At 42.4% G+C, this 27,054-nt stretch overlaps 1 protein-coding gene across 4 annotated transcripts in view; it reads left to right on the top strand.

Annotated features, from left to right (window-relative positions):
* The window catches only part of Nr1h4 (nuclear receptor subfamily 1 group H member 4), a 53,865-nt gene that overhangs the window by 16,093 nt on the left and 10,718 nt on the right, over window positions 1-27,054 (top strand). For 2 of the 4 annotated variants that reach the window (XM_051206329.1, XM_051206327.1), the window contains exons 3-7: window positions 14,317-14,457; window positions 16,861-16,994; window positions 18,574-18,672; window positions 19,008-19,107; window positions 23,075-23,221. In XM_051206329.1, the coding sequence (XP_051062286.1) occupies window positions 14,317-14,457; window positions 16,861-16,994; window positions 18,574-18,672; window positions 19,008-19,107; window positions 23,075-23,221 (621 nt within the window). Of the gene's footprint in view, window positions 1-14,316; window positions 14,470-16,860; window positions 16,995-18,573; window positions 18,673-19,007; window positions 19,108-23,074; window positions 23,222-27,054 lie in introns of all 4 variants that reach the window. The other 2 variants (XM_051206328.1, XM_051206326.1) reach the window with 1 other exon arrangement.

Genomic DNA, 27,054 nt, shown 5'->3' with positions numbered 1-27,054 from the left:
TTAACATGGGTCATGGATTTAGTATAGTATGTATACTACTATAGTATAGTACTAACTGTATAGAATGCAGTGAAATCTCGATGAGGCTCTACCATTATTCCTGTTATAATCTTGGTACCCAGCCATGAGGAGCGTGGTAGATGCAGTAGAGTATCATGTGGCCCCACTCCAGGCCTATGGAATGAGAACTTCTGGAAGCAGAACCCAAGAATCTGTGATTGCACAAGCCCTTCATGTTAAAGTTTGAACGATCTGGGTGTAAGTTATATCTAAAAGGCACCCAAGAGGTTGGTTCACCTGGATGAGTTCCGCAGGAGCAACGGAGAACCTGGAAGGTGGGGGCTTCTTCTTCTTCTCTCTCTCTCTCTCCCTTTCTCTCTCTCAGGTCACCACAGGGACAACTCTATTCATAAAACTTAGGACTGAGTCAGGCAGTAATGGTTCATGCTTGTAATCCCAGCACTTGGAGAGGGGGCGGGCAGAGGCAGGTGGATTTCTGTGAGTTCATAGTCAGCCTGGTCTACAGAGTGAATCCCAGGACAGCCAGAGCTATTTTGAGAAATTAAAGAATAAGGACTGGACATCTGACTGGACAAATTCCAGTCTAGGTCATGTTTTCTGCTTGAAGAGAAAGAAAAAGACATAGTTTGCTTTAAAAGTCTGGATCAAAGGGAAAGTATCAACGTAGACAGAATATAACCTGCACGTTACAGCGATGACTATCCAGCCTGATTCTCTCTGGGCCTGCAGAGACTGTGGGAAATGGGCATTAGCATGTGCACCTGAAAGGTAAGAATAACATGAGATTCCCCCCTCCCGCCCCAGGGCTCAGGGACCCTGAGGAAAAGCAGGCAGAAAGAGTGGTAAGAGCCAGAGGGGAAGGAAGACACCGAGAAAACAAGGCCCACTAAACCATCACGAGCACAGCTGTTGTGAATCCACAGAGGCCAAGGCAACGAGCACAGAGCTGCCCCAGTCGGCACCAGGTCCTTCACATACGGCATGGCTTTCAGTTTAGTGTCTGTGTGAGTTCCCTGAGTGGGTCTCGGCATCTCGTGCCTACTCTTGGGCTCTTTTCCTCCTCTCTGTTTGTTTTGTCCAGTTCTGATGCAATAGTTTTTGTTTTAGCTCATTACAGTTTATTTTCGTTATATCTTACTTTACTTTATTGTCCCTTAGAAGCGTGCTTGTTTTCTGAGAGTCAGAAATGGAGGGGAGGGGAGGAGAGAGGGAACTAGGGGGAGTTATGGGCGGAGAAACGTAATCAGGGTATGTTACGTGAGGGGGAGAGAGCTATTTTCAATAAAAGGGAAAGAAGAAAAGGAAGAGAGGGAATGCATATTATATCAGAAGCTGCGGTTTGAGAGGCCAGTAATGAGAGCACAAGGGATGTATCCATCACGTTGTGCAATCGGGTTCTTTAATTTTCATGCTGTATGCTTACTTTATAGATGAGCAAACTGAAACATGAAAAGTTAACGAGCAGACCCAGGGTTTCACAGCTAACGGAATGTGGGGAGTTCCAGCTTCAAAACTACGTCTTATAAACCTAACCGCACACTTTGTATGCGTGACTTCCAGGCTGAGTTGCTTGTCATTGCTCACCCAGGAAATGGCCGTCCTATGGGAGAAAGTCAAATGCTTAATTTAGATATTGAGGTATCAGCATTGCCTCAGCCCATGTATTAAACATCGAAAGTCAGAAATCTGGAACAGTTCACCTCATAAGTAAACTCAAGTCAAAAGGTCCTAAGAATCCTGGAGCACGGCAGGGGGACTACAGGGAGACTAGAGGGCCAAGGAGGATCTGTGGGAGCACTCCCTAAAAGACATTCAGGAAAGGAAAAGGCTCCACGGGGTGGAGAAGCTATGTCAGAGGCCGCCAGACTCCAGGAAAACACAGGACTAAAGCTAGTAAGGCACAAAGGAAGGCGTCCCAGAGAGCCTGGTCCTTTGAGACTGCCAAGAAAAGGGATTTGGATGTAGTCACATTTTTAAGAGCAGAGTAAGGCAGAGTTTTTGTCTATTGATTTGGGTTTGATACTCTGGCCTCATGGTGTCAGCAAATGACAAGCATGCAACAGGCAGGAGACGGAGCCAACCAGGGCCATTTGCAAATGGCCAGACCACTAATATTTTAGGATCTTCACCACAGAAGTCTGTGTTGTAACTGTTCCTCTCTGCAGACATACCACACGTATGCAGATGTGTAAAGGGTAACCATGACCTCGTTCTCCTGAACTTTGCTTATTACAGAAGCAGGCAGGAGTTTAAGTTATAGTCTGTAGCCTGCTGGTACCCATTCTCAACCAAAGACGAGGGCCAGGAACCAGAACCAACTGCAAGCATGGCGAGAGCGCTCAACGCCGACCGTGGGGTCAAGAAAGGAGCCTCTTGTCTAATTGCATTTAATTCAACATTAGGCCCCGCAGTTCATTTCATTTGACTCGGGATCATCCCCTTATTCCCGCCAGACATCTGAGCTGTGGTCAGGCACCAGGTTTAGCATAGTGCTGTGGAGTGGCTGGGTGCTTTGTGGTGGGGTTGATCCTCGGGACTCACGAGCCAGTCTGTTGGGGTGATGCTCTGGCTGCTGTCCAGTCACCAGTGAAGAGATGAGACACTGTGCAGCAGCAGCCTGGGGTGCTGAGTGTACTCCGCCACCATCTCTGGCCTCTATCTGTGCATTCCTTTCGGGTCAGGGGTGAGTTCCAGCTGTTGCTGCAAGGCTTGTCACAATACTCAGCAGTACCAGGAAACCATGAAACTATCGATCTGCTGCTCCATGCCAGGCTGGGCACAGAGAACCCTAAGCATGCAGGGATTCCTCTGCTGCAGAATTCCAGATGACACTGGGTTTCTGTCAACTCTGAACCCACCTCTAGGATTCAGTCTGGAAATGGGAACATGGGAGGAACAGAGTTCATGGACTCTTAAGGTACCAGCATGCCTTAGTTCCTTCTCTTTGACTGCCACCATAAACAACATCGGTCACAGTAGTACACTAACTTAGGTATCATATAGTGTTTGGGATTTGAGATTTCAGGCTTTGGTGACTGAAAAGTCAGCAACAGTCTTCCTTGTGGTCTTATGTGCTCTCATCAGAAGACAAGCAAACCCTGTTCTAGCTTAATGACCAGGGAAGGGCCAAGAGCTGCAAGGGTATGAGAGGAACACAGAACAGGATGGAATCGAGTCCAACACGTTCCAGGAAGGTCTACTAGCTCACCCAACACAACACTGTCCCGGCAACCTGCAACTCTTGGTATCTGATCTCCCCAGCAACAAAGCTGATTTCACTCTTCAACATTCTTCAGAAAGATGGTGGGCTTTAGAATCAGTCAACATGTCTCAGATCTAGGCTGTCTATAAATAATCAAGTTATCTAAGACAGCAGCCAGAACTCAGTGAAAAAAACAGAAACTAATATTTCAAGCAGAATGGAACAAATACGGGAACAGACAAATCAGAACAGGTTCTGTGCTAACCTCCATGAGTCTGTTCAGCGCAATACTGCAATCCTTGCCTGCTGGAGCTTTTGCCATCTAGGACCCAGGAAGTTACCTTTGCTGAAACCGATGGCTCTAGAGCCACGCCTTGTCTGTTGTGGCTGTACCCTTTCTGTTGGTACTCTCACCTGGAAATTCCATGGCCCTGCTTCACAGTAGAAATAGCAAGAGCTCAGAAGTAGCCTCCCTACTGTTTTGCACTGACTTCTAAATGTGTCTGTTTTGAAGAGCTTTGCAAGGGGGTCTGGGAAAGTCGTGTACACCTTTCCTCCCTGACGGTAGCCTGGAAGGAGGACACAGTGGATATCAAGCCAGCTAAATCTCATTCTACCTAGAGCTTCATTTTCTAAATGCCCCAACTCTGTGAAAGTGACAGTATTATCATGCGGTCTTTGTGAGAGTTAAGTAGATTACTGTATAGAAAGCTCTTACTTTCTCTCTTGTTTAGGGATTGCCTCAGGCTGCAGGGTCTATGACACTCAAAACACAACCCCACTCCACCCCTGCCCCGCAATAGAGAAAAAAATTGAAACTTAGAAACAAACCTGAGGTCATAGTGAAATTTCCTACTGTTGTTGGCTTCTGTCTCTAGTTCAACAAGAAATATTCCAATTTTATCTGGATGCCTTATTTGTCATAGCTACAGCATCAGTGAGAAAAATTGCAGTTTTCAGTGTTTCTTGAAGTAACGGCTGAACACAGGTGTAGTGAAGACAGATAGTGACTGGCCTTTGCTTGGGCCCTAGATTAAATCTAGACTTTTCTTCCTCTGGGAGCCATCAATGGCGTTAATGAAATATTCACATCTGAATGAATTTTGATTCAAATCTCAAATGCTGGCCATCAAAAGCTCATCTGTGTCTGACAGGAAATTTTGAACAGATGAGTTCCCTAGTTTGTCAGTGTCTGTCACCTTGCCCTCAGTGTCATGGTCTGCACATGCCACATAGAGAACCCTTGAAAGGCACTTTGGGTTAAAGGTGACCCCAGAATGAGTGTGTGTATTTATGCATGTATGTATGTATGCACGTATGTATTTCGTTTTTTGAGCCAGGGTTTCTCTGTAGCTTTGGAACCTGTCCTGGAACTAGCTCTTGTAGACTAGGCTGGTCTCGAACTCACATAGATATGCCTGCGTCTATCTCCCAAGTGCTGGGATTAAAGACCTGTGCCACTACCACCTGGCTTGGAACATATTTTTATATATGATCATGAACCAGCATAATGTTTGGTTCGGAAGTTTTAGGAAAGCTTCCAAAAATGTTGAGATGATTATCCCGTGAAGTGGATTTGGGGCCATTTCCAATGGAGCCTTTGTTTATGGACATTTTTGACTGGCAAGTAGCCTTCCTCCTCACAAACTGAGATCAAGCACAGTCTGGTTTATGAAATTTAGTAAGGACTCTAATAAACTGGAAGACTAAATTGTCACAGAGCATGATGCATTGTGAATCTCCAAGGACTTCATGGCATTGGGAGCCTTTAATAGGTGAATGGTGACACCATAGGTAGCTCAGGACTCAAGGCGAATGACTCCAATTCCAATTCCTAGGGGCTCTTTTCCCAGTTGTCCTATGTTAATGCATGTCTCTGGGATTCAGCCTCCTCACTTGCCAAGTGAAGATAATGCTGATGAGGAGATAGAAGAGATGATAATGGAGATAAGGATGGGAATGATGACAGACAGATGGGCAGGTAGATAACATACATCAGGTGATTACTGTGTAGGCACTGTTCTGGGGCTTGCTATGGCTAACTCATCTGACCTTTGGCAAAATTCCTTAGCTAGGCATTTACAGATGGTCATGAAATAGCTCTGATGAACATATAGTATAATGGTTCTCAGCCTTCCTAATGCCACAACCCTTTAATGCAATTCCTCATGTGGTGGTCACCCCCAACCATAACATTATTTTGTTGCTACTACATGATTCTAATTTTGCTACTGTTACAGATTGTAATGTAAATAGCTGATATGCAGGATATCTGATATGTGATTCCAAAGGGGTCGGGACCCATAGGTTGAGAACCACTGATATGGTTGAGATTAAATGTTTGCGAAGCAATTAAAACACAGCCTACCAATGGTAAATACTTAGTAGATGCTTGTTGCTATTACTATACTTTTGATTGCTTTATTGAAATACATAGGATGGTCTTTAAGGTTCCATAGGCATTAGCTGTTGTTACATTTTCTTACTGAATTTTTATTATTTTATCATTGTTTCAGCTATGTTCATTTACATGCCCCAACTGGCATCACACCCTGCCGTCAAAACTGTCTTTCTGGTGGTTAATTAACTAATTAATTAAATTCTTAATTCATAAAATATTATTAGGTATTACCTTACTTTACCTTACGTGCCATTCAGTCTTCTAACCTATAGGGGATGCAGTGGTGAGCAAAACAGAATAAAAAAAAAATTCAGTTCTTACAGTTACCATTGCAAAGCAGTAACGAGAAACAATGTGTACAATAGAAATAACAACAGAAAGGCAAACAAAGATCTAAAACTATCACCTATCAACAAGTGGTATCTGAAAAACCATGAAAAAATATAAATGATTTTAATGGGACAAAAAATGGATATTTCAAATGAACATATGGGCAATACATCTTTAAACATGGAAAATGCCTGAGTATATAAACAATACGTAAATAGCGAGTAAGAGACATTTCCCAAAGCACAAGCTGTTAAATGAGAGAAAGCAGTCACTGATACATATACAAGAATAAACCACCGAATCATGTCAGCAATGGTTCAGAGGAAAGGGTTAAATTCCGTAAGAGCAAATTCCTCTGTATGTGCAGGCAGCCCTGGATGCCACCCGAGGTGGAGATTTGCTTGTGGGAGCCCAGACCTCTGAAGGCTGCTGAGGTCAGGCCGCAGCTCCCAGGAGTATGTCTTACACGGGCATCTCAATGGCTCTTGAAGACATGCAGAGCCACATTCTATCACAGAATGATCCTGTCCTCATGGTCTTAGCAGGCACTCAGTAGGACAAGGATGTCAGAGGAATTACATTTTCTATCCTCTTAAGACTCCATCATCGCTTAATAAACATGCCGCCGGAAGGAGTCCGTGTGATTCCGAAGACAGATGAAGTTAAGGGAGAATTGTTAGGAAACAACCTCTGCCCCTGCCCGCTTAGGCTCCTACCCACTCTGCAGAGGCTACCACAGATGATGTCACACTTTTCTAACTTTTAGGTCTTTGGTTTTGCTTTGTGGTTTTTTTGTTTGCTTGCTTGTTTGTTTTTTTTTTTTTTAATTTGGATAGCTGAATCATCTTCCCTCCATTCAACATAGAAGAAAAGACAGAGGAGGGCCAGGTGAGAGCCATCTTGGGAGAACTTCCAGCCAAGCTTCTGAAGTGTGAAGGAGGAAGTTGAGGTGGGAGGTCTGGAAGTCTGGGGGTGGCCTGCTCTTTTTCTGGGCTCCAAGGAGGCTCTGAAAGTCTTTCAACACCTTTAGCTTATTGATTATCTGAGAGGCAGTGCTTTCTACACAGAGATCTGTTTTGCTTGTGGTGCTGGGAATATGCATGTGCTAGAAAAATGCTCTAGCTACATGTACAGTAGCATGCATTATTACTGATTGTATTCATCATTATATCATCTTTTTATAGGTAGTTATGATAGGCAACTGCATCTTGGTTTAGTTACTGTTGCCAGTAGTCTTGATGAGCCAACAGCTGCTGATATGGGCATTATCCTTAGAAGAGGGGGTTGAGAGGCCCTGTGGCGTGGCGAACTTTCTATTGTATTAGAGCCAAGGTGTTCTATAAGTAAGCTCAAATTCTGGAAATAAATGATGAAAAGTTTGGTTCAAATCATATCTAAAGGAATTTATTTCAGAACCCACCTAGGGAAGTAATTTTTATATAACGGGGCTGAAACCACAATGCCAGACAAAAACAAACAGAGAGAAATTGTAACAGACTAAATAAAAAAAAAATTAAAGGAAGAGAAAGATGTCTGTGGGACTGGGGAGATGGGTCAGCGTGCGAGACCTCTTGCTCTGCAAGAACGAAGACCTGAGGTGAATCCCAGGCATCTGGGCGAAAGCCAGGCGTGGCTGCTCGCCTGTAACCCCAGCTTCGAAGAAGACAGGTGGATGCCAAGAGCCAGCTAGACAAACAGGTGAAATGATGGCCTTCCAGTGAGCTGCCCAGTCTCAAGGCAATAAGACAGTTCGTGATAGAGGGACACACCCCAAAAATCCTGCACTGACCTCTGCATGAGTGTCAGCAGGCATTCACCCCATATGAAAAAAAAGAAAAAGAGACAGTAACCTATAGTTTCGGTGTTTTCCTTTTTATTTTTTGTTTTTTCTTTTTTGGTATTAAGGTATTGCTGGTCTCATAAAAAGGCTAGAAAGTGTATTCTGGAAAAGGGAATAAACAGATGGTATTTCATCTTCAGATGATTGATAGAATTAACCAATGAAACTGTCTGGGGCCAGGAGTTTCTGTTTTGGGAGGGTTGTTTATTTATTAATTTTCTTTTATCAGGTAGGCCTGTTTTGTCGATAAGTGCCCCAGGTATGTGTTGTTAGGCATTTTTCAAGAATTCCATCGAAGTCATCAAATCTGTGAGTTTAGAGTCCTTAATAATCTTTAGAGTTCTTTATTCCCTTGTTTTTTTTTTTAATGGGTCTATACTATGGGGCTCATTTCACTTGTGATATCCATAATTGGTATCTTTTTATTAATTAGCCTCTCTAGGGATTTACTGATTTCTATTGAGAGGATTTATCTTCTAGTCTCATTGGCTTTTTTTAATATTGTTTTTCTATTTGAAGTTACATTGATTTCTGCTCTGATTATTTTTTTAAAAAAATTATCTATTTTGTATACATTGGGGTTTTGTCTGCATGTCTGTCAGTGTGAGGGTGTTCGATCCCCCGGAACAGGAATACAGACAGTTGTGAGCTGCCATGTAGGTGCTTGGAATTGAACCTGGGTCCTCTGGAAGAGCAGCTAGGGCTCTTTAACCACTGAGCCATCTTTCCAGCCCCTCTGCTCTGATTATTAGAAACTATTTCCTTTATTTTGCCTTCTTTGTGATTAGTTTTCCCTTCTTTCTTAGCTCCCTGAAGGCCAAGCTTAAGTCACTGAGTCTAGATCTTAACATAGAAAATGGATTTTAATGCTGTTGATCCGGCCCCCTGTCCCGCCATAATTTTGCTTTTGCCGCACACCTCCAATCTTAATAGGCTGTATTTTCATCGATTTCTTTTCAGTTAGCTTTTCGGGCAGTCGCCCCTTTACAGATTTTCCTCACGCGTAACTTCTCAGAGGCCTTGGATATGGGATTGCTGAGCCACAATCCCAGTTCTCACCGAGGTTCGCCTCCTTTCTGGAAACTCCTCATGGGTGCTGGGCCATCCGAAGCTCAAGAGGACCCTTGAGATTCATTCCATCCCGAAGCTTGAGGCTAGTTCTCCAAGCTACTCCCGGCTAAGCTGCTTCAGCTTCTCCCCTCTCTGGAAATGTTCACCCATCTTTTACACTTTTGATGGTCCAGAATTACCCTTCCAATGAGAGGGAGAGTTGCTGAAGCAGCTAGCATAAAATGATGACTACTCTTGGGGTGGAAAGAACGTGAAACACCAGTATGAGCAAGAACGAAACAGACATGGGTGACTGGGCATTTTGGTTCATTTTGCCACTATTAAAATGACTGCTAGGAACTCGTGGATCTAACTTGGAGAAGGTGACAGATCTTTGTGACAGATTGGGTTTTTCCATGCTGTGTGAGATTAATATCTTGAGAAAACTTTTTGGGATACAAACTCCTTACTCTATTTGAAGACCTGTGTAGTTAGTGGATACAATTTACTACCTGTAGTACCTTGAGCAAGTTAGCCTCTGTGCAGATCAATTGAGTTCCTCTCCATGGGAGATAAATAATAATATCACTACCTCGTTGGATTAAGGATCAAGGAATACCGTCTGCAAAGTGTCTTGGAACAGCATGGGAAACAAATTAATTGGAGGTAAAGCTATCTCTGTGTAGGCTGTGTCTTATTTAAGAATTCTGAGTTCTATGTTTGTTGTATCGTGGTAAATAAGGATCAGGATAAACAAATAGGCCGAATAGATGTTTATTCAGGGAGAAATAACTTACAACCTAGACAGATGAGCACCAGGAAATTCAACCCGATCCTCTCCTGTCCGAGTCACACCAGAAAGAGAGAGCACCTTCCTGGCCCCCTCCGACCTCCTTCCACAGGTCACTCCACCCATGGCTCCACCCCCCCCAATGGGCGTGGTGAGTGCCACAGAACTATCTCACTACAATTCCCCTTTTAGTCTAAAGAAAAGATTTAGGCTTAATACAAAACTATATACAAAACAGTGAATAACAAGTGTGCTCGAAGAAAAGGAAAATCGAGAACAAAACCACCTACATTGTTGCTATTTTAAAGATAACAGAGATTGTGTAAAACATCAAACGGTAGTTCATGGAGTTCATACTACCAGTAGATACCCATGTCCAATGTGACATGCATGCAGGCATAAACGTGTGTATGACTTGGGACTAGCACATGACTGCTGGACCCTATCGTATAAAGGACAAGGATGATGGATAATGTTCCTTAGACTCACAAGATCCATGAAAATACCATCCCCAAGCTGTGCTATAAACCAGGGGTCCCCTACCTCCAGGTGGGCAGTACGAGTCCTGCCCACAGCTCTTCTATTATCAGGAAGGCCTGTTCCTCTGTGAATTGCCTTCCCATTCATTTTCAAATGACTTCTGATATGAGCATTGTTGAATATGCACAAGAAAGAGCAAGATAGAGGTGTATCGGGTGTGTGGCTAGATTTGCATAAGCATAAATACAGTATATGTGCCCACATTTAAATGATGTAGCGATAATATTGTGTTGCTTTCCCAGAGTGAAAGCTAATTAATTCAGCTATTGAGATGGTAATGATTTCCTTTTCAGTTAGTACCAGAGATAAAAAGAAAGAAGAAACCCTGCAGAATTGTTCTATGCACCCTTCTTTTGATTCATCTTGGAATAAGGCGTTTCGTTCTCCCGGCTATTGAGCTGTCTATCAGGATCTGTGGCAGTTTCAAAGGGAATCATCCCTAGGCGGACTCATGGGAAGACCGACCAGCTCAGGTGTTCATGGAGGCATGCTTTGTCACTTGAGAAAAAGTTCCTTTTGCTTTTTACTCACTCAAAGTGCACGCTTTGGTGTTTGCATTCTCGGTATCAGTGCTAACCTGAAGCATGAAGTGTTCTTCTCTTTATAGATTTTATTTGGTTGGATTTAGCATTTAGGAAAGTGTTAAGATCTTCCCTGCTGAAATTCACAGCAGCTGAGAGATGAGCCCAGGGCTAAGCCCCCCTTGACATGTCTACCTTTCCCTGTAGCCTCTGTTTTCATATTTAGTTACCCAAGGCTAACGTGTTCTCTCCACCTCTATTTAGGTCTCTCCCAGTCTAGCCTAGATGCCTCTACCCTCTCAGCCCTGGTGTAGTAGCAGTATCCAGTCTCCACTCTCTGGTTCTGTCTTTTTTATCTTGTTCTTTCTTCAAGGATTTTCTCCACAGGCAGGTTAGACCACACCTTCTTCTGCCAGATTCTTCAAGGGCCCCTCTTTTTCTACATAGCAAAGATTCCTTTGTGTGTCTTTCAAGAACATTTCATATTTATTTTCACACTTCAACCCTTAAACGCCCCTCACTAATATTCCCAGACTCTACATCGCTGCCCGGATGGGTTACCTATTTTTCCTTGGAGCTTCTGTAACACTCTGCCTTGCTCACTCTCAGAATGTCTCTCTTCCCTCAGGATACGTGTTTCAAAAACTGTTCTGTAAGCTCCGGTCATAAAATCTCCTCTGATTCCCCTACTTGGGGTTAGGGTCACCCAGCTCAGCATTCGATTGTTTTCCATCCATAGGCATTGGGAAAACCTTATACTATAGTTAATTTATTGTAGCAATTTTGAATGATAGCTAAACAAGTTTTTATGATAAATATGGAACTTTCCGTATCTACACTGTAATCTATCCTCTCCCTCTAAAATGTGACATAACCTATATAAGCACTTAAAATGGCACACAATTTTGTTCTACATTTCAATAGTTTTTTCTTCCATATTTCAATAATGTGTTACTTATTTAGCTACCTGTCATCCAATCTTGTATTGTTCTCTGAATTTACTTCTTCATGGTCCCAAACTGAGAGTTCTGAAGACAGGAATATCTTACACATCTTGGTACCTGGAAAGTAAGAGAATGCAGTTTTCTGTTAGAGCTCAGTGTTAAGCTGTCCCTGTATCCCAGGGGAGGCAACTGTGGCTGAGCAACGGAGAGTAGGAGCATTAGAGCCTGACTTCCTGGGTTGGAGTTCTCCTAGTGCATAAAATCATGACCAAGGTATTTAATTTCTTGGCATCATTTGTCTTTCCTTTGTAATATAGGGGGAGAGAATACTATGTCCATCATAAAATTGACACTGTGATTAAGTAGCTAAATGGTGGCAAAGTGGCCAGAACAGTAGAGTGTAAATAATACATGTTTGCTATTACTCCAACATCTGTTAACATAACAACTCGTGTCTTGGACAAGAGTAAGTCATTGTGAAGTTACTGTAAATTGATGCCATCACACAGGGAGACATCCGTGCAAAGGATATAGAGTTGTTCTGTTTTTTTTTCTGTTGCTGTGGTAAAAACACTCTGATCAAAAGCAACTTGGGGGTAATAAAGGGTTTATTTCCTCTTGTCCTTCTAGGCTATAGTCTATCGTTAAGTGAAGTCAAGGCAGGAACTCACAATAAGCCTGCTTGCTGTTTCCTGCAGTGTTCCCTTCAGCAGAGAACCTAGTCATGGCCAGAGAAGTACAATAGAAACCCAGCTTGCGGGATTAATTCCTGGCTTGCTCAGGCCCAACTTTGGCTAGTTTCCTTATACAGCCCAAGGCTGTCTATCTATTCAGGGAATGGTACTGCCCACAGTGGGCTGGGCCCTCCTACATCAATGAACACTTAAGGTTCCTTCATAGCCAGGCCCACAGACCAACCTAATAAAGACAATTAACTCAACTGAGACTTTTTAAAAAAAAAATCCTGGTGATTCTAGGTGGTGTCAAATTGAGTTAACACTAACTTGGACAGGAGTTAAAGCACCAAATCCCTAGATACAGCCGTGAGCTAGAACTGGGACAGCTTTGCTCTTATCAAGGAAGTGTGAATAAAAGTATCCTCGTGGTGGGAAGGGTTATTTCATAACCCAACCCAAGAGGAGTGTCAACTTTGAACCCTTGCCACACATACCTATCATACAGCACATAGTGCCCCTTATCCACCATAGCTAAATTCCAAGATACTAAGCGGAGACTTTGTGTGAACCATATACAGACATGAATTAGGCAAGGACGATACTATCAGTAATCGTCTTTGATGAAATAGAATGCTATCAATAATAATAGTTGCACAAATGAGATCTCCAAGTGCCACTGGGTGGGTGATCCGTACAACAAGGATTTCCTGGCTAAAGAGATGACTCATATCCTGGGTGAGACTGGGCAAGATTTCTTCACACTACTCAGAAAGATGTACAATCTCAAAATTTATAAGGGGCTTATTTCTGGAATTTTCCATTAGTATCTTTGAATCATGGTTTGCCACATGTCATGAAAACCTCAGAAACTGACATTGTGAATAAGTATGTAAGCTGCTGTACCAAGCAGGAACAAGTTTCTCTGTTCTCTTGCTTCCCAAATACATGTCCCTGATCACCACCAACCGAATCTGGAATTATTGGTATCTGTGGTCGACCAGTTGGAAGAGAACAAGTAGATGTGAGACACGAGGGGAGAAGGAAGTTGCATCCCCTTCCTGGCTTTAGGCATCTTACCTGAACTGGCTGCAGCTGTCCTGTATCTTCTCTGGGGAGATACTGCCTTTTAAATCAAGCTTGGCATTTTTATTGTTAGGCAAAGCTGTCGTATTATGTGTCCAGTAACTAAATCTTTGAATACAACTTTCTTCCTAAATGCCTGGTGAACAACACACTTTTCTGGCTTTTTGCTTATTGCTCACTTTCTACGATTTTTATATACAAGGATTATGTATTTTATCTTGTGTGTTGTGTGAGTGTCTTGTCTGCATGTGTGTATGTGTGCCGCCTGCATGTCTGGTGTTCACGGAAGTCAAAAGAAGGCGTCAGGTTCCTGGAACTGGAGTTGTGCATGGCTGTAAACCTCCATGGGAGTTTGGAGGGCTCAGCCCCAGTCCTCTGTAAGAGCATCACCTGCTCCTGACCACAGAGCCAAATCTCTAGGCCTTCACTTGCTGTGCTATCATTCCCTGCACTTATGCCTTAGCACAGCATCCGGTCCATATCCACCCAACCCTTAGTCTTCACTTGTCTTAGTTATTTGCATGCATTTGCTTTGGTCAACCTTTAAACTCTGGGAGGGTCGGGATGGATTGCTTACCTTTATAGTACCAGCACCTAGTAATTACAGGCAGGTAATTGCCCCCCAATAAAGATAAATGAAAGTAATATATCTTTAAAAAAAACACTGAATTTTTTTCCTATGAGGGACCCTGATTCCCACTTTTCGTCATTTTAGAGACGTACGTTTAAAACAACTCCCCTTTCAACAATAACGCAGGACAAAGTTCCCATTGTCCCACACCCACCGCTCCAGGCTCATCCGGGTGACTGCCCGCAGTTCATGAAGAAAATACCCTGACGTATGTACCTGAGTCCAGGTGAGTTTCCTGAAGACTTGTTAGGGGATCTTCTCACACTTGGCGGCGCTTCTCCCGCAGGTTTCTTCAGAAGAAGCATAACCAAAAATGCCGTATACAAGTGTAAAAGTGGGGGCAACTGCGTGATGGACCTGTACATGCGGCGGAAGTGCCAAGAATGTCGGCTCAGGAAGTGCAGAGAGATGGGGATGTTGGCTGAATGTATGTATACAGGTATCCACTTCAAGCAATTAAATTCCACTAACACCTCTTAAGGAGGCCGTTGCCAGGTAACTCAGATCGCCCGAATTAAAGAAGGGACCTGCTGAGCCATCTCTGTTCTTGGCAAGGGCAATGGCCCCCTGAATTGTTCAAACTGCCACATGAACAGCAGCTTATTCCTCTGAAAGAAATGTCTGGGGTTTGGTTTTCGTCTTCCTTTGTTGCAAGGAATTTATACAAGAAGTGATGTGTCATTAACATATAGTTGAGATAACTTGGTTTAATGAGCTTATACAACGGCATTCTGAAAGGGCCCTCAAAATTTGATTTTAATGTACCTCTTATTTGTTGCTTAATTGCCATAAAAATTCATAGCTGTGGGACAATAACTGCCTCTGAATTATCTAAATAGGGTTTTTAAACTAAGCCCTTTTATTAAGAATTCGTCTCCTCTTAGTGTAGCTGTGAGCCAATTTGTATAAGTTTACACAGGAAATTAACTACCCAGAGTTTTAATATAATTTTGTCCTTCAATCTGATAAAGGGACACTGTATTAAACACCGACTTTATGAGGGATCACCATCTTCATCAGAAACTGGAATGCATGTTAGTATAAAACATCATTAATTTTTCATCCTACAGCCCACTCAGATTTAGAGATATGGCTTGTTCCTCCTCAAAACAAACAGGCAAACAAATGTCACCAAGAGGATGGTAGCATTCAGGAAGGAATGTCACAAGAGAAGAAAGCCCATGGAAGATGACTCCAGCCCTATTGTTCCCAAACCGCATGGGTTACTGGGATGCACCCAGAGAAACAATGTGTGCAGGAGGGAGAAAAATCGGTCTGTGTAAATAAATAATGGGGCCCTGGATGGATGAAAGTTTTATACAGGCTGATCACGGTCACATTTTAGCATTCGTGAAATAAGAACTTGCACACAGGGCGGCAGCTGCAATCCAATCTTGCAATGGGAATACTTTGACACAGGGTGGTTCATGTTGTTCATTACTTAGATATGAAAGTGTTCCATCTGAGCTCACTGTGTTAAGAGACCCCCCCCCCCCCCGATAAAAGTCCATAGCTTTGCTTCCAAGCACAAAGATCCTCCTTAGAGATGGGGCTGTTTCATGAGTTTCTGCACGGTGAACTAACTTCCTGGAGTTGTGTTTCAGAACAAAGACATCCAATAAATATGGGTGGTGCTTCGGCATTGCTTGTTAAAGCTCAAAGTATAATCAATGATGACATTATGTGGTCATTAAAATAATCTAGCCACTTTGAGTTAGTCCTGTTTCTATCATTATCTAAAAATTCCCAGGAGAATTAAGAGAAAACATTTCTTCTGGCTCATGTTTTTAGAAGATCCATGACTGGTTCCCATTGTGTTTAAGCTTCTGGTAGATGCTGTGGGGCAAAGGTCAGGAGTTGATGACAGAGCACAAAACTCACCTCATGACCTGGAAGTAAAAGGGAAAGAGGAAGAAGTTGGGGTCCCTAGGTCCCATCTGAGGACACACCGATAACGACCCTGAGATCTCCTATGAGCCCTCTCCGCCCCATTAACGGTTCCTGTGGTCCCTGGTAGTACAATTGGAGGACCAGGCAATTGCATGCCTTAAGTTTGTAACCTTTATGTTTTTAAATAACTTGTGTGGATTAATAGGATTTAATTTTTTTCTCAAAAGATGTTCACGTTTGATTTATTCAACAGGTTTAATGTGAAACTGGATGTACTTCTACTGAACAGTATTAATAAAAGTGAAAATAATAGTAACTGTATGTTTTGAAGCCAGCTCCCCTGGTCTCCCAGACCAGGAACAGGGAGAGTCACTTACCATGTCACTGACTGAACATCTTGTGCTTTGTATAACCTTTAGTACCACAAATTAGTTATAAAGCCCAGTCTTTTTTTTTTTTTTAAGCAAAATTGTGCAGCAGATATTTGTGTGTTATAAATGACGACAGACTCACAGATGCCAAAGGCCTTACTCAAAATCAAATCTTAAAAATTGGCCTTTTATTTTTACTTAAGATTTGTTTATGCATATGTTGATTGTGTGAATGGATGCCATGTATGTAGGATGCCTGAGGAGGCCAGGGGAGTGTGTGGTATCCCCTGGAGCTGGAATCACACACAATTGGATGCGAGACACACCCTAAACACACACACACACACACACACACACACGTGATGTGGGTGCTGAGGACCCAACTCCTCTGTTCCTCTGGAAGAGCAGCAAGTACTCTTAACCATGGAGCATTTGCTCCACCTGGCTGTCTCCTTTTAAATGCCAGAGGACTTAGAATTAGCCCTGAGTCATCACCTGAGAGGATCACATAGCAGCTGCATCAGGACCACACACCCAATAGGACTTTTTATGCTTTTTTTTTTTTTCAGGTTTATTAACTGAAATTCAGTGTAAATCTAAACGACTAAGGAAAAATGTGAAGCAGCATGCAGATAAGACTGTGTTCGAGGACAGCGAAGGACGTGACTTGCGACAAGTGACCTCCACCACCAAGTCGTGCAGGGTAACAGAGTGATGGTGATGCCAAAGAGCAGGGATTGTACTTCTGGGGACCTGTAGATCCAGCCCTGAGGCTGAGGCCTTAGCCACAGCCAAGTTTCCATCTCAGTTGTGCCCTGAAATGGAATCCTTCTTTTCTTTTGAATCAAGAGGGAAACAGATGCTTTGGTGTGAACTTTTAAATAGCAGTGTATAAGGTAAAAAGTGGATTCTTCTCCCTGGGCCATGACTACCTAATAGCTGCCAGGGGAATGACTTAGTCTTAAGGATGGAGTTTTCCACGAGGGTTTTTTTTTTTTTATACACAGGATCTCACTGTGGACACAGCTGTCTTGGGACACATTATTTAGACCAGAGTAGCCTCAAGCTCACAGAGAGCCACCAAGTGCTGGGGGGTTGCCTCCAGAATTCTGGGATTAAATCTGTGATGAAAAACTTGTGCTCCCTGGTCTGGGGTCCACCTGAGTTGTTGATGACCATGGCCCCATTCCCATCCCACCTTTGAGAAGGAAAGCTTCCACTTGGGAAGTCTGGGCTTGGCAGAGGCTGTGGATTGTTCCTCATCAGTGGGTAAAACAGTATACCCCACATGTGAGAACCAACAGAGAAAACCCTTTTCGTGGAATAAAAACAAAACTCTTTTAAGAAATCAAATGTAAGGGAACAGCAACAGGACTGGTTAGACACACAGTGAAAAATCACAGAAGGTCTAGAAGGATTTGTATGTGCTCTTAGCTGAAAAAGTCGTGATGTCGAAGCTACACTTTCACCTGTGTTTATAACATCATCCACTGCTGGGTTTTAAAACTTACTGTTCATGTTGACGTCACAAAACCCAATCTTATGAAAAAAGATCATTCTGCCATAGCGCCCCCTCTTGGCAATGCTTTGGTGGAAGAAAGCAAAACGTTGACACAATGGTTCATATTTCTCAAGAGACAGAGAAGAGGGAGAGAGATGTTTGAGATCTGGGTTGAGCAGACAGATGACTGTGGTATCAGCAGACTATTTTTTCTATAACACACTATATAGGTAGGATTCTAGGCTTTGGACACATGCTCTTTATGGCAACTAAATAACTGGCATTTTAACCCAAAAGCAGCACAGACAATATATTGGCAAAGGAGTAGGACCACCTTCCAAAAATCTTTACATAAAGGTGGATTTGGTCCACAGGCCATAGTTCTTCACCCTTGAATATAGATGCCTGTGGTTGGGTGGATTCTTCACTTAATACGCAGGAAGCCTTTTAAAGCTATGATTTAACCTTGAGCTTCTTCTGATCTTCCAGTATCAACAGCCTCCATATTTATTGCCTATTATTTATTGCCATGAGATACATGAAGAGAATATTGTATTGTTCATATCTTCAAAATAGGAAAGTCAGCAAGTGGAAAAACTTTGGGGAAATATGGAACTGCTTGTGCCAGGATCCGGAGAAACTGATTTTACACTACCTGAATGCCCATAGCTCTTAAGGCCTGGAAAAAGCCTTTGTTTTTGGTTCATTTCAGACAAGTGTACCTATTGGAATATGCCTTTAACCACCTTCCCTAACACCTTCCATTTTCTTGCCAGTGTAGGAGAAAACCGAACTCACCCCAGATCAGCAGAATCTTCTGGATTATATTATGGATTCATACAGCAAACAGAGAATGCCTCAGGAGATAACCAATAAAATTGTACGTATGCAATCGGAAAATCCACGTGTTTAAAGTCAGTGTTTCCCTGGAGCTCTTAGCACCTTTAAGATGGTGGGATTTATATACACATGTGTTACCCAAAGCAATTGTATTGAGACTTAAAGTTATATAGTCTAATTTTTATCGGCTTTGAGCAATTAAACAAAGAAATCACAGATCTATCTTGTAAATAATAATTGATTCCCAAAGAACTGAGAGATGTAATCTCCATCTTTAAACTTCACTAAGTCTGTTGCTTTCCTTTAATGATTTGATATTGGGTTATCCTAATCCTGTCTATTTATTAATCATTCACTTTTTTTCTTAAAATTTAGTTAAAAGAAGAATTTAGTGCAGAAGAAAACTTTCTCATATTAACAGAAATGGCTACCAGTCATGTACAGGTTCTTGTAGAATTCACAAAAAAGCTTCCAGGTACTTTTTAAAATCATAAATATTAATGTTCTTGAAATGTGTAAATTGTGCCATGACCATATTAATCATTCTGCATAAAACATTTTGTTCAGTTCTTAAAGTGTTCTTATGTGGTTAGGCCCATTGTCTTTTGCTAGGTGTTTTTCCATTAGCAATTACACTGTACAGTTTCCCTAAAATGTTGAGAGTTTCAGTTTACTAAAAATAAAAATCATATCTGACTTAATGTTTCTAGTTAGTATAGACATGAAAAGTTAGAGGCAGAAAGCATATTCAGATCAGTTATAACTTCCTTGGGCTGAAGTTGTGGTTCAGTTAGTATAATACTTGCCTAGCATGCACGGAGCTCTGAGTTTGATCCATAGCATTGTACAAACTAGGCCTGAGGGTGTGTACTTATAAATCCTGCCAGTGCAGGAGAAATAGTTTAGGGTCATCCTTGGCTACATATTAAGTTCAAGACCAGCCTGGTATACATTAGAATTTGTCTTAAAAAAATAAAAAAAAAACATCTTCCAAATCAATAGGTCAGAATTGAGACTTTGCAAGGTTGTTATTTATCCACTTATTCAGTGAGAAGTGGTTAAAGCCACATTAAGGCCATTCCCTTAAAGAAATGTAGTTAAAGGGTATTATGTTCAAACACACACATACACACATGCACACAAACATACACGGTGCTTAAATAGAGAAGAATTGAGTTTAAGGAAACCTAAGAGCCTTCTAAAAGTATTATGTCCAAGTTAGATAGTTTTTAAGATTTATTTTTATTATGTGTGTGGGGGAGGGCGGGGGTCGTATACGCAGGTACCTGCAGAGGCCAAAGACCTTGACCTGATTTTGGATCTCCAGTCCCATCTAAACAGGCAGGCACTGGTGTTATGCTCCTCTGACCCCAGAATTGGAAAAGACAGGAGGATCTTGGGATCTTGTCTGGCTAGGACTTGAGACAGAGTTGAGTCTGTCTCAAAAAAAAAAAAAAAAAAAAAAAAAGGAGAGTGTTTGAAGAAGGCAGTGTTGACCTCCGACCTCCACAAAGCCACACAAACATGCACAGGTACATACATAATCAAAAACTTCACACATGAACATATATGCCATCCCCCACACGTACACACACACACACGACAGAAGAAGAAACTCTGTGGCTATAAAATAATGTCTTCGGCATGCTCTTTGATTACATAGTAAAGCAAATTGGCACTAGAACATAAGGGCCTAACTATGGAATTTAACCATTGCCCCCTGGGAAGCAAAGAGGTTTTTTAGGAAATGGTGAAATTTTGGTTGCAGACAGATGGCCTTATCAGGTTTATATGAGGGGGACTTGAGTAGAAAGAGACAAGAAGCAGGAGGAGCAGTTAGTCTTCTATGAGGGGAAGAGGCTCAAAATGAAGTAGTAAGTGTAGAAGAGAGGAGGAGGAAACATGGAAGACAGATTCAAATATCCGTGGGGCTGATGAATGCTATGTGTAAGGTAAAGGAAAGGGTGCGTCCCAATGTGCTAAGCATATGAACTTCTCCAGTAAAGAAACTGGAGAGCCAAGCCACATTTCCCAACCTGCCTCGTCACTGTATCTGTATCATCAGTCTAAGAAGGGATTGTTTCAGTGAATCCCCGCCCCCACCAAAAAAAAAAAATTAACAAAGCTAGCCTGGGCTACCTAGTAAAGTTTGTCTCAAAAGAATTTAAAATAGTGCATTTACAATGTCATCGTATAGCGTGTAATAAATACCTTCAGTAACAACATGACACTTATTAAATTACAGATGATAACTTCTGACTTAGGTTTTTAATTAGACATGCTAATTTGCCTTCCTTTTGCCAGCATTATGCTATTATTTTATTAAATGTGTCACAGATAGACATTAGCCTAATGAAACTCATAAAAAACGTGGAAAGTTCTAGCTGTCATTGAGACTTTAATATTCTCTTGTTTCTTTACTAACAATGAAAAGGCTTCATTTGTTATATGCTAATTAAGGCGACACCTATCTTGATTCAAAACCAAGATCACACAAGAAAGAAGAACTGTGGGGAGAATAAATGAAAAAGGTAGAGGGCTATGACATTTTAAACAATTATTGATGAGAAGATGCTTTGCAGTTCAAATGGTCCGTTGCCTTGGATCTGAGAGGTAATAGGTGATGAGAGGCATATCAGATGTGGCTCTCTGAAAGCAATGGCGTTATCTTAACCCCTCTTCATTCCCAGTGCCAGTTTCTAAGGGAGGACCACAATTAGTAAGAGTTCAGTGAATAAAGCAGAAGGGAAAAACCTTAAAACACAGAAGTAAATAAAAGACAAAAGGCTTTTGTCAATCATCCCCCCCCCAATAACAATTCTAGAAATAACATTACGAATATCAGCAATGGTAGTATAATGCCTTGTTGCCAGTATGATGCCAGTTGGCCAGTATTGAAAGGGTATATTGTGGGAATTTAGTCTTTCTATTGAGTACGCCCTCTGCCAGACACTGTCCAGGGTGCTGGAGCCCCAGGAAGCAGAAAGCATGTCTCAGGATAGGGACTTTTCTTTTAGAAGAGGTCTAATGGAGACCAGACTCACCTCAAACTCACGATGTAATAGAAGATGACCTTGGGCTTCTGATCTCCTTGCTTCTACCTAACAAGTTCTGAGGCTACAGGCATGTACCCCCACATCCAATTTTAAATTTTATGTTGTGTTAGACAAGGGGTGGGACCCAAGGCTTCATGTAGGTTTAGGCAGTCACTCCACCAACTGAGCTAACTCTCCGGTCAAGGTCGTGATTGTTAATCCTTAGCATTACTTTCTTTGGATTCCCTTTGCTGTTTATCCCTCTCCTAAGCCATCAGACACTGATGACATTCTCTCTCTGTCTCTGTCTTTCTCTATATGTCAGTATGCACAAAAATTTTGTGGGTTTTTGTCATTCACTTTTTCATCATTCTGCTGCCCAACAAATAAGGTGAGGTGCCTATTATGTGTCAGGCACTGAGGTTGCCTATTATGTGTCAGGCACTGAGGTTGCAAAAGTCAGTGAAATATACAGTCCCTGCTCTAAAAAGTTTATATTCCAACACAGGTAGCAGCCAACGTGTAAGCAAGCGAGTCCACTGTATCATGACGGGTAGTGGCACATTCTGTGGACAGAAATGAAATGAGAGCTTGGGCTTTCCACAGAATAGCCTTGCAGCAGATAGTTGCTACCTGTGAGGTGGGCAGGTGTAGGGGACAGCATCTCTGAGACAACAGCACACTTTCAGTTCTCAGTAGAGCTAGGGCCTCGGGAGGAGAAGGGAGATGGGGAGGAACTCAGAGCAGGCTCTACAAGCCTGGATGAGGACTTTGTGTCTTCCAGGTGGTGTTCTATCCCTTGAAGCTAATACTTCTTTCTCGGTTCTGTCTGTTTCTCCACGTAGCATGGGGCAGACCTTAGCTCAGAAAGCATACCTCAAGATGATGCTAATGGACTTGCAGGGTAGGATGTGTTACTCATTCTGACTAAGCCTCAAGAGCCAGCCAGATATTTGGGACACATAAAGATTGTTTTTCTGGCTCTGGATGTTTTCATTTTCTGAGCTGACCCTGCACGCCAGGAGGGACCAGAGTAATGAATGACTCAGAGAGAATCTGCCTACATGCAGTTTCTGAGGGTTGCTTCATGTAAGTCGGCCTGTCTCTGCCATCATGTGTGTGCTTTCTCTGCCCTTGGCATCTGTTCACACTACATTTCCTCAGCAAATCTGACTCAGTGAAGGAAAAAGCCAGTGCCTCTTTGGGGGGTTCAAATGGTATTCGGTTGAGTTCGCTTGAAGACCTACTGTAGAACAACTGCAGAATCTGATCATGGAAATACTTGATTGGCATGTGAGGTGGCAATGATGACGTCTCATAGCATGTATGCAAGATTATCCTACGTAAACATTGTCAAATACTGTTGGTCAAACATGACTCCTTGATCTTATTTGATTATCACCTTAGGGTTTCAGACACTGGACCATGAGGATCAGATTGCGTTGCTGAAAGGGTCTGCAGTTGAAGCCATGTTCCTCCGCTCAGCAGAGATTTTCAATAAGAAACTTCCTGCCGGACATGCAGACCTATTGGAAGAAAGAATTCGAAACAGTGGTGAGTGATAAAGAGTTTGTTAATCTGAGTAAAATTGGTGCGCATACCATAGAGATGGGCCAAATCTGCCAGGCAACATTACATGACCCTGTGTCTAAAAGTTATAGGTTAAATAGATGGGACTTTGGGAATCTTGGCTCAAAAATCCTTTGGTTACAGCAGAATATTCTTCCCTGAACTAAGAAGGATCAGAAGAAGACTTCTGAAATATGAAAAAGTTTACTCATTGAAAATAGTACAACAGAACTGTGTTTATCCAGGTCAAAAAAGACTCATTCATTTATTCCCATCCTATAGGTATAAAAGACTAGTTTCAAGCTATTATCCATCCTATTCAAAATAAAATAAGAAACAATTATAATCAGTACTCATCTGTCACATACCAGATGCCAGCCATGTTCTGAATACTTCAATATGGTTTAGACAAAGCCTAAAATCATCCTATGAAATCAGTTCTACTATCATCCCCACTACACAGTCAGGAAGCTGAGAAGGAGCTACTCAGGTCTCTGAAGTCACATATCCTTGAAACTTTATTTTTTCAATGATTAGGATTGAATAGGGCATTGCATGTGATGGACATTTGGTCTTCTCCTGAGCTATATCCCCAGCTAGACACTGTATATTTAAATTAACAGGCAAAATGAAATCAGACTATGCATAATTCAGTTTAATTTACTGTGGAGTAATCTATGGGAGAGAGACACTGGAATGAATTTCCATAAATTGGTCAAATTCTTCTTGGGTGGAGGGGGCAGATCCCTAAAACAAAATGTTTTTGTTTTACTATGCGATTATGTATGGGTTGGGGCATGGGGGTGGATGACATTAGATGACCCTAAAGATCTTACTCTGTGCATGACTGGAACAAGCTTGAAGAGTTCTGAAACTATTATTCTAGAACAGTGAAAGGAAGTATGGGGTTTTTATTATACACATATATGTGTATATATTAATGGTTATCATTGTAAAATGCCCTATTGTAGCCATCATGTTTTCTTAAGTTAAAAACTGAGTTATTTTCAAAACCCTTATTTATATTTCACAAACCTTAAAGTATAACTGCATAAAGTATAAATGCATATTTGTAAAAGGCACACTATTGTCCCGTAGACACTGCTTCATTCGTTTCATGAGTATCTAGAAGGAAAGTGGTAAGCTGAAGGGATTAATCACACAGGCTGCCTCCCTGAAGAAGTATACGGTCTAGCAGAGAGAAAGAAACTATACCAAGTCGGGCAGAATGGAAGGGCCGCCAGCTGAGAGCTGGCTTCTGGCCGGGAAGCATCCTAGTCTGGAAGGTTTTGTTAGCATTTGAACCAGGCCTTGAACTGTCCTTCATCTGGATGCGTGGAGTGCACTTGTCTGTCAGAAGGACCAGTGTGGGTGAAGGAATAAAAGACCAGGAATCTTGGATGTGCCCATTAGAGGTAGGTGAGGTTGAGGCAATTGGATGTAGGGTTACAATAAAGGGGAATAGGGAGGGAGGGAGATAGGACTAGATGGTGAAGGGCTTTGAATGTTGCACTAAAGGCTTTATTTTCTAAGCAATAGGGAGATGTTGAAGGACTTTGAACAGAAGAGGGGAACAGCAAAATAGTTTGTTTAAGTCTCCTTTGGATAAGCTGGGATGGGAGACACTGACCAACAAGGAACTAAAAGTCTCAAGGGTGTGATCCCTGGTGCTGGGGAAAGGAATGAGAGCTCTGAGGCTGTATGTCACCCCAGACTGTCACCCTTGGAAAGGCGTTGTGTTGCTGAGAAGTACGGACTATAGCCTACATTTTTAAAGTACTGTTTGTGGCCTAGAATATGTAGGCAACTAAAGTCCGCTAGATAAATGTCAGGTGGTAGGTTTTATTTTTCGCATAGGTTAAGATCTTCTTTTAAGCAGTGTGTATGCACGTGTGTGTAGGTGTGTGTGTGTGTTTGTGTCCCTGCACATGCTTCTCAGGATAGGTGCTTACACACTTAAGAGACATCTAGGACAAGTGAGCGGAGGTTTGTCTTCAGCTGTCTTGTCTGATCCTTGTCTCCCTGAGGGGTCTTCCCAGGCATCAGAGTCCCTGATTTTTCCCACCCTGAAAATTAAGCAGCAGGAATTTTTTTCTAGACCTTACTGAAGCGGTTGTTCTGAGGGATCCACTTCTGCTAGGGAGCTGAGTGTGAGCTGAGGGTGCTGGGATTTGCCTCCTCAGGCTGAGGCTGTAACGTTTGTCCAGGTGCCACACATCAAAACAGAGGGGGGTTTCTGCCCTAAATCAACGCTTTGATGAGATCTGAAGGAGAATTAGTTTCCCAGATATTCTGGGTCTCTCTCTCTCTCTCTCTCTCTCTCTCTCTCTCTCTCTCTCTCTTTCTCTCTCTCATTCCCCCATTACTGGATTTCCAAGAAGAAAATTCTCAATGTTATGAAAGAAATTTCTGCACGATCTCTTGCTAGCTGTGTTAATTTTGATATCCAATGTTAATACTGACTCAGTCCCTGCTGGGGGCCAGGCTTCATTCTAACTCTGTGTATTACAAGAAACAACTAAAGGATGAGATTAAATATGCAGGGGATTAGTGGGTGGAAACCTCTCTGAGAGATAAAAGGGGGGGGGGAAGTGGGTTTGGTGAGAGATTCCTCCTGCCATGATCTGACGGCTGTGAGAGGAGAGAGAGAGAGGAAGGCTTGATTGGGAAGAGATGCAGAGCACCGTGCTGAGGTCTAACCTAGGCTAATGGAGAGGACTGAGGTGGGAGATGCCCCCACGAACATGCTGGCTGTCATCAGCCAGAGGCTGGGATGCAGCTGGCATCAGTGTGTTCTTAACAGTGGCAGGGTCACAGCTCTCAGGCCACCATGGCCTGAGTGGGGCATTATCATGGCCCACCTCTTGCACCATGCAGAGGTCTTTCTATGCGTACTCAGTTGTCTTCGAACAGATAGTTGTTGAATACCTGGGTTGCCCTGCACACAGAACCGTACAGTTGTTGAGGATGTGCGGACAGCACACTGCCTGGCCTTTGTCCTTCAGGACCTGCAGACTGGTGGAGACAGTGGGAGACAATCAGGAGGGAATGTTACACAAGTGCCCTGCTGTGTTACAAAGTATTATTTATGAAGCTGAAAATGCATTAGACTCTTAAGGACACTTATCAAGAAAGGTCCTCCTGGCTGTAATGGAAATGCAGAGCTTCGGGGGCTGAGAAGAAGCCAGGAGACATATACGGAAGCAAATGGAATATCTAAGTAAGGAAAGGTGAAGCCCTCTCAGGTTGAATAGGAGCCAGAGCCATTAGGTAAGACGACCATGCTCTCTTAGTTTTCAGCTTCAAGCAAGTGGTGAGTTGTATTCAGTCAGGCAAGTCGCTTTCTCAGGTGAGGGGAACTCTTTACTTATAACATTGTAAGTTTCAGAAACTGTGGTTTTTCAAGTTTCATGAAAGTATGGTGATGAAGTTTTCCAGAATGTAATCTATCCCAATAAATATGCATGTCTCTAGTTTATAATAAGAAACTGTCTCCAAATACCAAGCCATTTTATGACAGTGAGACCACCTGAACTCACGGGTTGCCTCCTATTTTATTATCTACAATGGTGTTTCTTCCATTTATTAATATTCATGAGTCCCTTACTCCCAAGGGAGTTTCAGAACATTGTCTCTTCCACATGTCTCATCAAAACCTGATTTTGCAAGATAGCCTTTAAGAATAACTTTTTATTCTCATGCTAATGCAGTAACTCCCATTTCTATAATATATTATTTCTAGACTAACACAGCCTTTCGAATTTGCCCTGTTGATGCCTACAGAAGTCTAAAGTATACAACATAAAAATTAATTTTCT

This window comes from Phodopus roborovskii, unplaced genomic scaffold, assembly GCF_943737965.1.
Source record: "Phodopus roborovskii unplaced genomic scaffold, PHOROB, whole genome shotgun sequence".
Classification (NCBI taxonomy): domain Eukaryota; kingdom Metazoa; phylum Chordata; class Mammalia; order Rodentia; family Cricetidae; genus Phodopus; species Phodopus roborovskii.
Note: the sequence above shows the minus strand (reverse complement) of the source record. Positions and strands in the feature narration are given on the sequence as shown.